Genomic DNA, 18,447 nt, shown 5'->3' with positions numbered 1-18,447 from the left:
AATTGGTTAAAGCCACCTCATTAAAATACATCAACAAATTAATAAGCCATAGGCTACCTGGGGGGAATAGAAGAGACTTACCTAACAGAAGTACCTGGACATAACCAAAAAGTGAAGCTCCTCTTTTAACCACTGCTACTCCCCTTTGCTTCAAAGTCATCAAAGCCCTGATTTGACAAAGCACCTGAGAGACAACTTCTAAAGCAGTGGGACAACTGTAGGGACTTAGTGGAGATACAGGGATGGATTGGCTTACACATATGTCAAGCATGTCTTCTAAGTCCTTTTCTGAGTCAGGGTCTGATCTCACTCCCAGGTGAGTTAATGTAAATGCAAGTCTTCAAGACCAGCAGAACCAGGTATTCTGCTGTTTGTGAGCAAAGGTCCAAGCTGGAGTCCCAGAAAGGCAGAAAGTACAAGTCTGGAATCAGTTACAAGGACACTTTGCTTTTAGATGAGTAGCTGGCTCTTTTTCAACATGCATTTCACTCAACTAAGAAAATAGGGGAAATGCTATTTGATACTTCACTTTTAAATCCTGCTTGGAAGACAGGTGTTGCTTTGAACCCACAGTACAGAAGATAACTGCAAGCTGCATTCCTGAGATGAATGTGAGGCAGATTAAGTCCAGACCACAATAATGTCATCTTCTCCAGCAACATCACTGTCCTGGGATATCAAAGGCAAACCAAAGTTCACACACTGTAAGATCCTGCTAGCCAGTTTGCAGCCAAAACAAAAAGTTCACACACAGTTTTGGTGCATTTTATTTAGAAATCTATGTTCAGGCTATGTTAGCTAAAAGCAATCAATCTCCAGCATTTATCATCAAGGGCTCAGATCCAGCTGAGTCAGTGAGAGTGCCTAATTGTGGGTAGTTGCCTCATGTTAGCTCCTTGCTTTGGAGCACTGCAGACCATGTTTCACACTCATTTTAAGCAGTGAAGTGGGATAGCCTCTAACAGGCAATGTTGCCCCACTTTCACCTTCACTTGCACTTCCTTCCTTGAATGTCAGCCTATCCTGTCTGTAGAGAGGATTGAACAACTGTCTTCATTTAGCTCATATCCAGGGCTGAACTATCAGTTGCTCTGTCACCCAGTGACCCCTCTCCAGCCAAGAAGGGGAATTTGGAGAAGCAGAGGAGACTCATGGGTTGAAAACAGATTTAATGAAACAGCAAAACTAATGCTAATGCCAACATGAAATACACAGGGTTATATTCATCCCAGCTCCCAGGAGTAGAAGCAGGAGGAATCTGAGAAAGAGGAGCTCCCCAACATCAGCGTGTTTTTTATAATGAGCCTGATGCCTCTGGCATGGGATACACCTGTTAAGTCAGCTTGGGTCAGCTGCTCTGGCTAAGCTCCCAGCTGACCTGAAGCTGGTAATAGTCTGCCTACCATGGCTGGCCTATGATTCATTCTATCCCAGCAAAACCAGGACAACCACCCAGATGGATTAATGCATTTTAAACAAAATGTGGCTGCCCCAATGCTTGCACCAGCAACCAAGGGTACAGAAGTAGAACAAGCAGCAGTGGGCAAAGACAAGATGCTCTTCTGTTGGCACTCAAAGTCTCTGCTTAAGGAAGCCAGAAAACTACAGTGTGTCTTGGCCATTGCTCACTGGAGTGACTAATTACAACATTAAAACAGTGCTTATTTCTCTGGAGATCTGCCACGTTTTGAAGAGCTGGCTCCAGCTCTGTTGGATTTCTCACAGGGAACCTCCTGAGCCTTAGAAAAGTCTCCCCCTTAACTCTAGCTCGTGCTTGATTTTTGTTATCTGCCGGGTATGTAGGAGACACTCAGCTGTTATCATTTAACACTGCTGTCCTATTAGATTTCCCAGGTACCTGAATCCAACTGAATTGAAGTAAATGACAGTGTTATCAACTCTACAGACTTTGAAGCAGAATCCAGCTATGGGATTGAACCAATATGTAAATGTCAAGTTTGATTCCAGGAAGGGAGGAAAATCATCAGCTGAAATTCTTTAAAGACTCACAGATACATCTTGGCATGCTAAATGGAAATGAAGAATTTCTCAGGGAGAATGTTAAATAATTCTCAAAATAATTGTTAACACACACAACACAAACCCCATCCCACCTCTGTCAGTCAGTCAGGTTATTGTTAACCCACTGCAGTAAATTGATAACTACTTTGCAGTGTTTGTGGTCATAATTACTGTTGTTCTTGGAAGCAAAGACCAAATTAGTGGCTGGCTTCAGCAGCTTAAAATAAAATTCTGGTGTCAAGGTGTGCTGGTCACTCTTATGTCCACCAAACATCTGCATTCAATTAAAAAGCATTTTAGAAAGAGAGCCAGAGAGCACTGTCTGGGACATAAATTGGGCCAAATCCCAAGAAAGAGATCTAGAAAGCCCAAGTTCCATCACCATCTGCTGTTGGAAGCACTGACATCTACCAGCACCTAAATTTGGGTGAACACATTTTCTAAGCACTCTAGTTTAAGCTGAATTCCTTGATCTCAGGATGCTCTAGTCAGGCTCTGCTGCTCCATTCACATCCCTCTGGATCCCACAGACACATGCAGAACATCCAGTGTGAAGTTTTAGGGGTGTTTTCAGCAGATCTAAGACTGGCTGCCTTAGAGTGGGCACAGAGGCTGTGAATGATACTCAGGACTAACAACCTCAGATATCTTGAGCATTTGCCAGTGGTAAGTAGCTGTCCCATGACACTGAAATACTTCTGGAAAAGGGGGCAGGAGAGCCTCCCTCCTCTGTCAGTATTTTGTGCTGAAAACCAAAGTTCCAAAACTGTAGTAGTAGTTACTTTGGATAAAGACAAGATGTGGAAGAGGGAATCTCCACAGCTTAGCATCACCTTAGCATTTTATGCCCTCTGGTTACTAGAGTCCTGTTTACAGCAGGGCTCATTTAGGACCCTCAGCAGTACCTTGACATCAAGCCTTCTTCAGCCCTCTATTTGACCTGAAGAAGCACCACAGTGCCTTGATTATCTCCAGAACCAAAAGGGTCTCCCCCCAGCTCACAGCAGGTTTTTCTGGCAGGTAAAATGCCAAAGCAGGGTACAAATGAGTTTAAGTAAAGCAAGAAACTCTGTTTTGTTAGTTTTGTTTCATAATGAGATAGGCAGAAACTCCAGGACAAAAACCCTGACTAGACAAGGAAAACAACAAACCTGTTTAAACATTGTCTAAACCCTGCTGCAATTAACAATTGGTTAATTGCATGCATTTCAAGAAAGAAAAGTGTCTATATAAATCCTTCTGAATTTGCCATCAAAAATATTTGCTAAGCAGAATGTGTCAATACCTGTCCAGCTCCAAAGCTGTCAAAAATACAGCAAACATCAAAGAGGCTCTGCTGCAGCCCTAAAAAGAAAGGAAATAATTGTAGTTGTGGTACTGGTAAACCTACAAGGGTTTTCTGTTAATATCTCTGGCTACCACACAACCACAAGAACTGTCATGATATGTATCTGTATGGTTTTTCCTTTTGGGTATAACCATCCATGCTAAAATACCCCATATGCTAAGATTGATGCTTAATACTTCTTTCCAGATGTGCTCTGGTTTAGTTAAATATTTAACACATTTCTACAAGTATGTAGTCTATAATTGCATTAATACTTCAGAAGAAAGATGTCCTGGTGAGGAAAGGGAAAGATATTCCAAGGCTGGCTGTGTACCCACTTCTGCCAGTGATCAGCAGCAATCAGTCAGGTTGCCTTTAAAAAAAATAATCCAATTAGCACTGATGACCATGGATGACATTTAAACAGCTACACAACCACAACCCTGTGTCGCCCACCAATATTCCCAAGGCCTTAACAAAGTGACATTCTGTGACAAGACAAAATTGCAAAGCACAAAGTCCTCATTTAAATTCAAATATGTACAAGCAAAATTGCACAATACATGTAACTTGATATATTTACTTGCTGAATTTTGTGCTGCAGTTTTGCCTTTTTCCCTATGCATTTCCACAAACTGTCCAAAAGGCCCTAAGTGTCAAGAGCTCGAAATAAGATGGATCCCTGAAGAAGTGATCAACACCTTCACAAAAATCAAAACATGAAAGCCATCCTGAGAGATGCCTGACTCTGGCAAATGCATGTATTAAAAGCATTGGGAATAGCTGACAAAATTTTAAACGGTAACATTTAACTCAAGTGTGGTCTGACTAAACAGTACTCTGAATGATTCTGGATGAGATTTAGAGAAGTACCTCCATTAATAGGAAATAATACATTCATCCCTTTCAATAATACCACCCTTACCCTTCAGAACAGTCAAAGCAGCAAGAAAATGAAAATCTGTTGAGATGTGGTGAGAGGAAAGGAAGAGTAAACAGGGAGTTTTTCTCCACCCCATTCTGAGGCTGCTCTGGGCAACAAAGCATGCCACCAAAGTCTCAGGGAACAACAGGAAATACCGTTAAGGAGCTCAAAAGAACTATGTGCTCAACATGTACCCCATAAACCCCTGAATGTGCAAGGGTGAACTTTTGAGATGGTGTGTCCGTGTCTAAAGTAGTAAACCAAACAATGACCAGGGCATGCTCCTGAGTACTCAGGCTGACACCGCATGGGCTAGTGCAATTAAGCTACCAAGGCTGGCCACATCCTCACCGCCTATTGAACATTCCCAGTGTTCCTGGCCTACACGAATTCACAAACCGTGACTTGGAGGTGCTTTGAAGATGCCAGTTGATTAGAGCTGGAAGGGGGCAAAGGACCATTCTAAAAACTGAACAAAACAGGCAATTGAGTTCTAGCGTTTGTGATGTGAAAAACACAGGGACACAGCCTCTTCAACCATCTTCAGCAAGGTCTGGGCCAGGGTGTGTGATGTTACTCAAGACCTTCAGCCCACTGACTTTTATAAGTCAGCAGAAAAAAAGTTCATCAACAAGGCAGAAGGAACATACTCGCACATTATTTTAAAAGCATTACTACTTAGAAAATGTAAGGCTATGTTTTCTGCTAAAATCTAGGGGAACTTTCAGGCTATGCAGCGTGCTTTTATAAAACCTAAAGCTACCCTGTTTCAGGATGGTGAAGTTATGCTTACTGCTGGTATGACCACTTGAACATCCTGATATCACAAAATCACAGAATTATTGAGGCTGGAAAAGACCTCTGAAATCATCAAGTTCAACCTATGACCTAACAACACCAGATCAGCTAGACTACGGCACTAAGTGCCACAGTCTTTCCTTAAAGACTTCCAGGGATGGCGACTCCACTGCTTCCCTGGGTGGTCCATTCCAGTTTGTGATCACCCTTTCTGTAAGGAAGTGCTTCCTAATATCCAACCTAAACCTCTCCTGGCACAGCTTCAGGCCAGATCCTCTCGTCCTGTCACTAGTTGCCTGGGAGTGTTTAGTCATATGCACAGAAAATAATCAGGAACATGGTATTACATGGACCAAAATTACCCTGCACAGGTCCCACCTAATACAAATTGCTGTCTTGGAAAATAAAAGCAACAGTAGGGGAAGGGAAGAAAGACAATTTACCAGAAACACTAAAGAGGCCTGGGATAGGGGAGGATTCCATTTTAGTTAAAAAGACAAGCATTTTATTTCTTAATTATACTTTAACATTCCAGGTTTATTCAAAAGACATTATTCTGCAGGCATGTATCTTCCAGGTCTTAAGACTGAAAAAACACTAGGAATAATGTGATATCCTAGCAAATGAAGACATGGCTAAAATCATACCAGAGCATTGGGGTTTTTTTCTTTTCATAAAATTTTTGACATTTCAATCCATCTTTTAATAGTGGCCAAAGCCATTCATACCTAGAGCATTTGGAACAGTCCATTAAAGGGAAAAAAAAACTTGACAAGATGGTAACAGCAGACTACACTTGATTTTTGCAACCAATGGCAAAAGCTGCTGGAGAAGTATCTGTACACTTTTAAAATGTTACATCAGTGACGAAGGAAATTCTGTGCTTTAATATTTTGCTTGAAAAGCCTCTTTATCCAACATAAAGTCAGCAAATCTCTGCTGGAGCTCCTTTTCTCTCTCCTGCTGTCGCTGCACATCTTCCTTCAAACACTGAAAAGAAAACAAAAATGAGAAACAAGTCAGTTCTTCCAGTAGTCACACCCATGAAGATCTTTAGCAAAGGTTTTAGTTCCATCAGAGGAAGAGGTAAGAACTGAAGAAAATCAGAGGAAAAATTGTGCTCAGATGGGTACTAATTCCTGGAAAAGCAAGCCTGGCACTGGCTCAAGCCTAGGACTCAGTCCTGGTTGAGGGTTGCCTTGCTAGCTAAATAAAGCAGGGAAGAATATACCGGAGATCCTTAAGCTAAAGAACAGTGACTCTGGGGTCTTGCTTTCAGGTATCTCAGTGTGTCCATTTCTACTAGTTTCAGGTTGAAGTTAAGGCTGCTGAAAGAGAAAGAGGTATCTTCCTCCTCAAAGCCAAGCCAGCTAGTTAGAGGCTGGTAAAGCAGGTGGTATTATTCAGGTGCAATAGTCCAGATCACACATGCACACACTGTCAGACAACAAGAGGTCTGTAGGCAAAGGGCATGAACTCCAAGGACGGCTCAAAACTGTGATTATAGAAAATATCTCAGCTTCTGAAACTGAGAGCCATGATTAAATCAGTACAATAACCCCATTCCAGTACTGGCTTTCTGAAAGTCCAGCCATCTGCAAGTCTGACAACATTAGCTTCATGGAGTAATGCAATCAACATGTGAAAGGAACAGAGGATCTCCTGCAGTGGCATTTCTACTGGCATTCGGTCCATTGACTTTCAAAGGAAGCAGAAGGCTTTACACAAGTTTCAGATCTATCCTAAGTTCTAACAGTAATTAAAAACAAAACAAGCCAAATTAAGACAGATATGGAATTTCTGCTGATACACATTGCAGAAGATTAATAAAATAAACCGCACAAGGAAATAAAATAAAAACAAAGTTAAAGAACATACTAGTAGATTAGTCCCAGCTTCCAATAAATATATCATAGAATCTTTGATATTGAAATAAATGGCAGAAGAGTCTGGTAATAGCTAAAAATATAATTCAAAAAGACTATTGAAAACTTGATATAAGCTCAGGTTGTGAACCTCAGAGCCCATGCACTGTAAAAACATCTTTTCCACAAAGTGCCTGTATTTGACCTAAGGTATTTCGGTACATTTAGGAATCTCACCTCCAGTCTCCGAGGGATTGCAGCATCTTCATGTTTCTTAAGTTCCTCAAAAGTACGTAGCTCCAGATGTGCCTGTTCAATTTGGTCCCACAAATCATTTAATTGCTTGATGAGGCCCATTGCTCGAGATTGATAACCACCAAGCAAGATCTTCAGCTTCTTCTCCATCTTGGCAGCCCTCTTTGCTTCAGTTGTCATGTGACCTCTGTTTATCTATCAGAAGGAATCCAAGAATTGTTTTATTTATCCAGAACTCAAAAGTCAAGATCAACAAACAAACAAAAATGTAGTAAAAACATACCTGTGAAACTGTATTGAGTTGATATCAAGTTATTTGATTTCTATTAACAAATTATACTGCCCTTCCTTCCTGGTGTCATCAAAAAGCATATCAAAAAGACTGCTTAGATTCAAGTGTAGCTGAATGCTGGACAGATTGCTTGATTAAGTGTTCAAGGTCAGGCTGGATGGGGCTTTCAGCAAGCTGATCTAGTGAAAGATGTCCCTGCCCATGGCAGGGGGATTGGACAAAATAATCTTTAAAAGTTCCTTTCAATCCAAACATTTCCATGATTATGTGTCTTCAATGTTTGCAAGCATGTGATCATGAGACTGCAAGTAAGTGAAATTGTTTTTGTCTTAAGATAAAGTAACCTCACCTATCTATAAAATCTTCCATTCTGCTTTAAATTCCATTCATTGCTATAAAGTTGCAACATTATTCCTTCCTGTGTCAGGCCTTTCAATTAACACTGCTTTTTCACAGGGCTTTTCCCTTATGGATCTCACAGCAAGAAGGTAAGATTATCTTTAGCTAACAGAGAAATACTGAGATAGCACAACAAATCAGCTGCCTAAGGTCAGTGGGAAAAGCCAGAAGCAAAACCCCACAATTTACAATCCAACAGAGTACACAACAGAAGTGACAAAGCGATGAGATTAAAATAATGGTATAAAAAACTGTGAAGCAACTGGCATGTCAGACATGAAGCTCTCCTTCTTATATCATTCCTGTAAGCACTACCTGGTGCACCCTGAATTTCAAAGTTTCCCCAAAGCTGTCCAGGTAGTCTTCCTAAACCCTAATCCAGACATAATCCATAAACAAACAAGTTACACACACTACAAAATTCTGCCTACTATGATGTAACACAAATAAACAAGCATATTCATGTTAACATCTTATAAGTGTTTCATGTAACATTTATAAATAGAAAATGTAACAGAAGCCTTTGCTTGTTTTTATACATGTGTTCAGTGGGGCAAAATGAAATAAGCAGTAAAAGCATGAAATAGCCATCATCACTTTTAAGGCTTGATAGATGGTAAAGAAATCTTTTAACACTGAATCACAAACAAACAAATAAAACAGGACTATTACCAGTAAGCAAAACCGTGGAGAGGTGCAGCACTTCACATCTCTAAATATGGACACAAGGACACTTGACAAAAAAAAAAAAAGCATCAGGTGTCTCCGATTTTGTTTTTTTCCACAGCTAAGGATGTATTAGTGCAGGAGGTGAAGAAAAATGTGTTTCTCAAGGTTAATACTTATTAATATAAAAAACAGACTCAGAACCAAAGTGGCTAAATCACCTATACTTGCCTCTCTTCTTTAAAATTCAAAGCTTTGCTGGTGAACATTCTGAAACACAAAGGAATTACCACAGAACAGCCAAAACACAGAAGCTTCTTGCAGATTTGAACCCTAGAGTTACCATCTTTTATCAATGAAACTAAACTCCACTGGCAATAAACTACTTTCTGATCTATCCTGTATAGTGGTATTGGTGAAACTACCAGAGTCTTATGCACCAAGCTACTGCAAAGCACATTTCATCAAACTTTCAACCATCCAACTTCATTAAAGCACACTCTACTACACATCTGCATGTTTCTGTAAAATGTCCTACTCCTTAACAAATTATTCACTCATTTAGAACAGTTTTAGTAGGTGGTACAAGGATAAACAAAGTGAATGGTCAAGGGAGAAAACTGTTAATGGGAGAGGGGAAGAGAAATTTTAATTTCTGAGCTGTCTAGTTTGCTCCTGAGGGAGACAGATGCAGACTGCTATGCTTTTCACATTCTGTTTGCAATGTAGACTTAAGCTATGCCCAAGGTGCTTTAAGCATACAGAAAGGCGCCTCTTTTTCAATATTTATGTAAATCTAGAGAAAATTAAATAAATAGATTAGGGATTTGCAAGGATACTCTCTGATGGAAAACTATGAAAGCTTTAAATGTCTTCACTGGTAAATAATATGCTATTACTGCAACAACAAATACAGCTGTGTGGTAAACGAACTATTTTCCAATTACTGTTTCTTGGACGAAAAATGTGTGTTGAGAGCCACTGACATTTAGAGAACATGCACTAGATGGATGCATAGGCAAACAGAATTTTGTTTATAACAGGGGTCTAATGTAACAAAGATCAATTGTCCTGTGCTGTTTCACAGCATTACAGACAACACAGTGTATGCTTGGTGTGAAATCAAACACCAATTAGAACATGACTTTTCTAAAATACATTAAAAAAACGACCATTTAGAAAAATTCCACTATTCTATTGTCCTGAGTGAAGATTATCAACAACCTAATTTTACACTGAGTAGCTGTAGCCATTAAATGCAAATCTAGGCATTATCTCCACCATACAGAAGAGATGGGAGCAGGGTATTGCAGTCAGAAGCCCTCAAGTTATCTGCATGGTCTATCACCAGTAGCAGTGGCAAGTACTGGGCTGGTCACACTTTCATACACTTCAGTTGGGATTCACTTGGCATCTAAGCTTGACACCTTAACGTCTTTCCATAACCAGGAATAAAACTAGCTACTAAAGCATGGATTATCTGATTCAGGGCCTCAGAACAAGACTAGGCATGCCACTGAAGTGCTCTCCACTAACTGGGATGGGAGTCTAGACTGCTTGCTCAGACACTGTTACCTAAGACCACACGGATAGATCCCACTCTAAGTGAGTACTGCTTTACTGTATGAGATAATTCAACAGACAAAGCCAGTTCAAATCTAATGCTTATTATAGTATCAGACCCAGACTATTTAAGCACTCTTGAATGTTTCAGACAATGAGAACTGGACTTAGTCTCTCCAAGCTGTTCTGGATACAGATTCTTACTTTTAACTACTAGAGCTCTTCAGGTTGTACACTGCTATTCAGCCCCTGCTTTTCAACTCAGTTCCTTGTCTATCTTGGATTATCATAGGCCTCACTGCTGTAAAACAAAAAGTAAAAGGAAAAAGAAAATAATCCAAGTACCTAAACTCAAAAATAACAGCCCCTTCTTCCTTCTTTGCTTATAGAAAGAAATATGAACACTCGTCACCTTTCCTCCTCCCTCCCAAGTACAAGATTTTAGGACCTACTATGAAAAGGTCAAAAGGAGGTCTCAGCTTTTGTAACAAATATTATTTATTAAAAATTGCTGACTGCTACATTAATGCCAACAAACTGCATATAATTTTAGTTTAAGCTTCATAAAATTGTAAGGCTCAGATACCAAGCTAAAAATTCCAAGCAGTTATAAAGAGATGTGTTTAAACAGTAGTCTATATTATTTGCTTAAAGCTGAGAAATAAGATTTTAGTAAGATCCAACAACCATTTTCCCCGTGAACTTAGTAGAAAATGTAAAGACATTTGAAAGATTTCTCCACTTGGTTATTTATTTTGTACTGCAGCTTGGTCAGCTTCGGTTCTGCTGAATTTTGTACCAACTATAGCAAAACAAGAACAGCAAGTACAGACATGGGGTAAAATGATATATGATGTTAGGGGAAGTGTGAGGGCCTCATCCGACTCAAAATCTCTTCTGTAGAAGCCTTTCCTCATGCCTCAGAGAGCTGTGTTCTGTTTTCAGTGCTACACTAGAGATCCAAGGAAGAGAAACAAAAACAGAGCCAACAGACATAATCAGAGGTTTATAAAACATGATCTAGAAATGACTGACTGGAAAAAACAGGGTTCTCTGTTTGTTTTTTCTCCATCTCACAAAAACAGAATTAAGAAAGACACAACATGTGATCTTTGTGAAAATTAGTCTGTTCTTATGTCCATTGAGAAAGGTAGAAGGATTTAAAATTGGCAAGGAAATTTTAGATAGAAGAGTAGTCATAAGGTGTAACTAAGGGCAACAAAGAACAGGAAAAGACTGCTTATGAGAATAAATAATAACTGGGGAAGATTTAAGAAAAACTGACCCTGGGGAAGGAAGGGATCAAGTTCCTTCAAAACTGTATTTTCACAATTCCTCATCTCACAAAATCTACTGAGGATGCCCTTCCTCAGTTCAGAGGACTGTTTTTCCTTTTACTGACTGTTTTGGTTTTCCTTCCACTAAATGCGGAGCTTCTGGTAATCCTTAAACAGCACTAAGCTCTCTATCTTCTAACTGATCTTCTTAGTCAGCCTGATGAATAAAAACACGAAGAAAAAACTGCTGCATGTTCTTACCAGACCCATAGCCAAAAGTAAACCACCTTTTTCTGTGACCTTGGAGAATCAACATGCCATCATCATAAAGCTGCTTTAGCTTGTGCAGAGAAATCTGCCAGCTTCAGCTAAGCTGGTTGAATAGGTTACACCTGGATCTTACACAGGACTACTCCCAACATTACTGTAACTTCCTTCCTCACCCCAGACTCACAAGTGGTCCTCCCATATTGAATTCTGCTGGTAGGAGCTGGATTAACTCAATTTAATGAACTTGCTTCATAATGGCTCAGCCAGCCAGAGCAGCTGCAATGAGACAATGCATACTCATGCCTTCTGCTCAACACCAGGTTACTCCAAACAGGTTCCACCAGCATTTCAAACCACCCCAGGGACAATGTTGACTGTAACACTAGTGCACCCTCTGAGCATGTTTAAGCCTTTACAAGCTTAATGATGCACTCTACATTAGCATGTATTTAAACAAACACATAATTAATTGCTCTACTTAAAAATATTTTTCCACTTCCATGCCTTTGGACAGAATTCTCCTTTTTTTTTTTTCTTGAAACACCATTTCAGCTATCTATAGTTTGATCAGGCAAAACTACACAGTCTGCTTTTTACCTCTCAGTTATTGAAAGGTAACAGTTAACTCTGCTGGAAACAGAGGTTGGGGGTTACTATGAAACAGAATTCGCATTTACAGGGTAGAACAACAGAGGCTCAAAATATCAAGCTGACATCAACACTGATTAGCTCAGCTAATGAGCTGAAACCACTCCATGGGTTGACATGATGTCAGTACTGCTGCAACACTGAAGATGATGCTTACTTAGTGTATGAGGGGGTATGAGGATCCTGAAGAAAAAGTGTTGGCCAGTATCAGAGCAGTCAAAAAGGGGTTAAGTGTGTAACTTGAAGAGATGACAAAGTAGGATTTAATTCTAAATGACTAGAATTAAAGTTTTTCATGGAAAGATTCAGTCAAGGTGATCCTTAAGGCACTGCTGGCATGCAACTGCAGCTTCATAAATGAAACTAGACCAAATATTCAAAGCTTGTATAGAAACACAAAGCTGTCTTTTCCCAGTTTAACAGAGAAGCCTCAACATAAACTCCTATATTGTATTTTGTTACGTATATCCTTACAACTTACTGATAGCTGCAGAAGGCTAGCCTCTCCGCTCACAGTCACAGCCAATAACCCAAGAGTAATCTTTGTGTTTACTGTTTCAAAAATTATGATGACCTGCCTTCAAATATCATAACACTAGATGGTAGGACTGTTGAGTAGATGGTAGAGGGTATGCCAAGAGCAAGTGTTCTCACATAACTTCATAGTATCTGACTATCTAGATCTAGAATAACCCAGAAAGCTCCAAACGTGAAACCTCATTTCACAAACCACCACAGTGGAAATCAATGGATTTAGAAATGAGAAAAATCTCCCACCACACTATGAGCAACCAACCACACAAAACGTAACTGCTATGCACTCTAAGCTTACTTTTAATGAATTTTTCATTGCACATTTCTAATGTTTTGACTGAAGACATGCAGAAAAAGACTTTTCTATACAAAAAGAGCTATCCAGCCCACCCAAAATTATAAGCTTAGAAGAAAGGCTAGCACAAAGGTCCAATCTGAAGACAAATTTGACTCATAGACAAGATCACAGAAATAGTATGAAGAACCCTCTTACTAGCGTTCATCTCCTTCCTTCCAAAGGTCACAAAGTAAGTCAATAGTAAGAGACCTGGTATAAACTCACCTAGTAGCATTTTCCTCTGAAAATAACCATTTAAGAGCAAAAGTATAGCATCTTTTCCCAAAGCTGTTCAATTGGCAGTCTGGGAATGTCATTGCTTTAAGAGTTGACAAGTTACATTTGATTAAATTAGATCTGCTGTCCTCCTTCCTGCTCACAGTGATGAAGGTTTTGATGGGGTAGGTGCTAACTGCAAATATAATTTGTGGGGAAAACCAAGGATGTAGTAAGTTAATTAATCTAAAGGACAGTGAACAATGTGTTTGTGGGTTGTTTTTTTTTCCAAACTTCTAACATGCAAAGCTTCAGTTTGACTCAACAAGCTGTAAATGGAAAAGACAACCACTTTCCAAGTAGTGTAAGTACACTTAAAGATTTAGTAGTTTTAGATAACGATTTTCATGCACAGGTCTAAAATTACTTTGCCAATAGAATCACAGAGCAGCATAAGGCAGATATTACTCCTTTTCCAGTGACAAAGGAACCAAAGGAGACATTCAGATCTAGTTTTATTTAACTGATCTGAGGTGCTCTATGTGTCTCTTTAATAAAAAGAGCAAAACAAGAAACCCCAGAGGGAAGTTCAACTCTTGAATAGGCCAAGCTTTTCACAAGAGGTGCCTTGTCTCTATAGAAAACAAAGGGAGCCTAAGGCAAATGCAGCTTTGTTTTGTTAGGAGGCTAAAAAAGTTGTACCCAACCTGAACTCACAAGACTTGATCAAAAATAGCCAACAAACACTTGCCTGTGCTAGAAAGAAAGCACAAGATTTCTGGCTAAATCAGTTTATCTTCCCTTGCACATTTTTTTCCACCATACACATAAGTTATCCTTGGCAATACAAAGATTTTTACTTCTTGTTTTCCTCATTATAGGTTATGGGTTACCCTCATTGTGGATTTCACAAATATCCCATAATTCTACAAGCAAAGATGCAATGTGTTACAGCTAAGCTAATCAAACATCCAGCTACTATGGAAAGACGTTTACTACTTAACCTAGAAGGAATTAATTTTCTACCAATGCAATGAACTGATCCAGATTACCACAGAGTGACAAGACCACAGGGACATGTTCAGAGGTAATGGTAGGTGGCAGATGGAGAAAAATAATTAGCATTGACACTTTCTGACACAAGTTAAAATGTTAGAGCACCCTAGCTATAGCACAAATTGCATGGTAACCATTCTGGTAATCACTAAAAGTGTTTTCACACACAGGTAAAGACAATTCTTAAGGGATGTGCGATATATCTGTGTTACATAGAAGTATGAACCCTCCAAAATTGCTATGCTAAATACATGTATTTTAATGATCAACTGTACATTAAGCAGACATTGCAATAGTGTTCTTGCATAAACAGTCAGACGTCTCAGATCCTGAACAGTTTAACAATGAAGACCACAGGTAACCTTCAAATGTGATCCTTTGGTGGCAGCGACATTCCCAAAAGACCTGATTTTAAAAAGGCATTTCACCAAAGCAAAACAGTAATACAAATTAATATATGTGGCCATAAAAGCAGACTATACAGGGATTCCACTATATGTTAGTTTAATGAGCAATTTCTCTATTCCTAGTCTTATAAATTATTTTCTCCAAGTGTTTTCTCAGTTACAGCACACCCAAAACTCTAAAAGGAACTGCAAATTTTAGAAGCAGGTAAACTGGAGAGAAAGTCAAACGCAACCGCCAATAAACTATTAAGTGATACACCTTGCATAAGAGTGTACCATGTAACCCATAAAATTTCAGCTAAGCAACTGGTTTTCAAAGTAAAGCAATTCAGAGGACCTGGGCTGCAAGCAAAAGCAAAAACGGAAACTCTGGTCTGGTAAATCACCATCTTGGTGTATCTTGAATATATCTAAAAGAATAGATAATTTGCATACACAGTGTAATTAGAGCTTTCTCCCCTGTAGACTTTCAATAGTGTTTATAATTTATCAATCAACTGAAATGATGACACCGACTACCACACTTTTAATAAAAAATATTAGTATGCAGCAAGCCAAGATTACGAACCACCTTCAAAGGGAAAGTAATGTCAGCAAGAAGTTTCTACATTGTGAACTATGAAGGGATGCAACTAGCTTGTTAAGTAGATGCCTCTACTATCTTGTTTCATCTGGTAAGTTTCCTAGTTTAACATACACCTTAGGTAAGAATGCTTTTCTTTTTAAATATGTTGCTTGAAAGTGAAGGGAGTATAAGGTATTGCAGAGAACTGAAGCAGTTACCAAATGTAACTATGAGATCAGAAAACGCCTATTTCTGAAATGACTGCATTGTAGCCTGGCCTTGAACAGATATGCCAGACTTCTAGAAGCTCCTGGAATGGTCAGAAAATTCATCAGCATTCAAGCAAATCTACGCTGTACCACAGACACAAAGTGAAGTCAGAGATTCACTGGCATGCACCTGAAACTCCCCATCCGTAATGCACAAAGTTCACATGCTAATCTTGTAACACTCTTAAGTAACACATTCAGAGTTTAAAAACTCTCAAAGTAAAGAGAAAGTAAAAAGTATTGCTAGTACACAGCAGTACACTCCAATGTTAAAACTATCGCTGAGTTGTGCGTTACTGCTGATGATGCCTGGACAGGATATCCAGCCAAACAGAAGCTCTCCACAACTGCTCCCCTTTGCCTCCTCAAGTTCATCAATAACAGCACAAATCTGTTCGTGGTATCACCATCCATTTCAGAAAGATAAATGTCATGTCAACATATACAAGGCTGCCACCACTAAATCACTCAGGCAGTGAAAGCAGGCCAATTAGAGAAAGATGACTGTTTGTCCACACCATCAATCCACCCAGCAATCTCCGAGCAATGAAGACAGGACTGGCTTTTTTGCACAGAATCTGCAGGGTGTTAGCAGTCCCATATGGAAGAATTAAGACAGTGACTACCCAATGTGCAGCTGTCTCCAGTAAATATCACTGAACTCTCATGGCTTTTTCCTTACTATCTTAGTGCAACATGTGGGGGAAGAAGCAGCTCCAAAAACTGACCAATGTCAGTTTCTGTTGCTGACAGACTCTATTTTACAGTTTCTACTCTTCTCTAAAAGGAAACTAAGAGTACAAGCAAGTATCTCAGGGTAATGAAAGCTGAGCTAATATCCCTGTTTTTCATTAAGATTGTCTGATACTTCCCATCAAAATATCTATTTCAACTGATATTGCTTTCAGACAATTTTCCTTGGAAATATTAAAATGAAGGTGGGTTTTGCCACTGCTGAGAATGGGTTAGGAAAAAAAAAAATGCTGTGCATTTTTTTCATTGTATATTCATTTGTTCATTAAACTGCTATGCTTTTTATTTATTATTTTTAAAGTGATTCAGCTGGCGACCTATACTTAGGAGACTCTATATGTGTATCTTATATCTTGCTTTTAGGAAGAGCCTTTTAAATAGGTCAGGCAACAGAGCTGCACTAAACTGCACTTTGCACACACTTGGGAGAGATTTTCAGCTCGAATTTAACTTTGCAGAGTCCACCTGCACTCAACAGTGAGTTGTGAAAGGCAGTGCAGTATTTTCACTGCACCTGCAGCTGTGGGGCACAACAAGCTCTGCTGGCCCTGGGTGCCTGATTAAACTGGGGTGTGAGGTGTTCTGGACACTCAAATGAGTTTGCTTTCTCGCTTTCCTCTAAATGCACCAACCAAGCAGCTTTGCCCAGCAGCACTGTAAGCTCCCAGCTACTCTGAATAGATGTCACTACATTAGTGAGACACGGAGTCTCATGACTGCAGCAACTGCTGGTGGATTTTGTTAACTGTTTTCCATGGAGTCCCATGCAATGCTGGTAGCAAATAAACCCGTTTTTTTTTTTTCTTGGCAAGACCTCTGATTTGTATTTTGCTTCCTGGGTGACTGTCTCATGACTACAGAGCAATGAGCACATATAGATGGAACAAATGCAACAATCTTGACAAATGGATGACTTGACCTTAGTTTCTTTGCTTCAATATCCTTAATAAGCATACCACCACCAACTACTCATTCAAGTATTGGGAGATGAACAGAAATAAACAGTACAAGAAAGGCCACACAGAAGTATCCAATTTAAACTGCAGAAATAGCACGCAGCATAAAGGCACAGGGCCACACACTGAACAATAAAGAGAAAACAAAATATTCAATAGCTACTCATTAAACAAGTACCATCCACCCTATGCAGTAAATGAGTCTGTGGAAAAACTGGGCTATAATCACGAAATTAAAGACTGTCTCATAATTTATATGCATAGGCAAATTAAGGCTGCCAGAGTAAAGCTGTTTGTGCATTCTTTAACTTAAGACTGTTTGACTTTGCAGCTTTAATAATGCACTTCTCATGTAGTTCTGGGTGTAAGATATTTAAATTTCAAAAGCATTTGTACACAAATTAGGTACAGCCCTCCGCCTGCTGGCGCGATGCCAGCACAGCCCCTGCCGCCCGCCATGCGAGCTGGCTGCTGCCGGGCTCAGACACTGGTTTTGTAAAGATTAAGACTAGAAAAGAGCATGTCAGGCACAGGCAGCCAGCCCGCAGCGTTGGGCAGAGCAATGGTGCTCTCTGCTGGATGAGCCGCCGCACGACAACTGCTCTGGCATTAATGCTAAAAGCACAACTGTGGAGTCCATCCCTGGATGACATTCTTGACTGACGGACTTTACAAAACCCACATTCACGCTGTATTTCAGGTGTACGAATCAAGTGAAAATTCAGCTTTTCTGGCCTCACTCTCATGTTATTCCTGTGGTAGTAGCTGTTTGAGGAGGTTTACTTCTACCAACAGTAGCTATGTTGATGTTAAACACAAAATTTTTTTTTTTAAAGTTTCCTTTTACCATGGAAAAAAATAATCTGATGCCTGCATAACTTAGAGAGACTTTTAGGCTAAAATTGTATTTGGGAACACAGTTAACTACTTATGCAAGTCTAAACAAACACATGTTCTGTGGGAAGAAACTATTTAAAACCAGATTACTTTTTATTATGGAAGTTCTGTATCTTTGTGTTCTGTGTGGAGCTTTGGGTGAAACTCTAG

The 18,447-nt window shown here is 39.6% G+C and overlaps 1 protein-coding gene across 1 annotated transcript in view; it reads right to left on the bottom strand.

Annotated features, from left to right (window-relative positions):
• Positions 1–5,588: 5,588 nt before the first annotated feature.
• Positions 5,589–18,447, bottom strand: part of CDC5L (cell division cycle 5-like) — a 33,879-nt gene continuing 21,020 nt past the window's right edge. The window contains exons 16-17 of the mRNA XM_010004910.1: positions 7,175–7,387; positions 5,589–6,062 (exon numbers count right to left, since the gene is read on the bottom strand). Of these exons, the coding sequence (XP_010003212.1) occupies positions 5,958–6,062; positions 7,175–7,387 (318 nt within the window). The 3' untranslated portion in view covers positions 5,589–5,957. The remainder of the gene's footprint in view (positions 6,063–7,174; positions 7,388–18,447) is intronic.

This window comes from Chaetura pelagica, unplaced genomic scaffold (assembly GCF_000747805.2).
Source record: "Chaetura pelagica isolate M959 unplaced genomic scaffold, ChaPel_1.0 scaffold99, whole genome shotgun sequence".
Classification (NCBI taxonomy): Eukaryota; Metazoa; Chordata; class Aves; order Apodiformes; family Apodidae; genus Chaetura; species Chaetura pelagica.
This window is presented reverse-complemented; position numbering and strand designations above follow the sequence as displayed.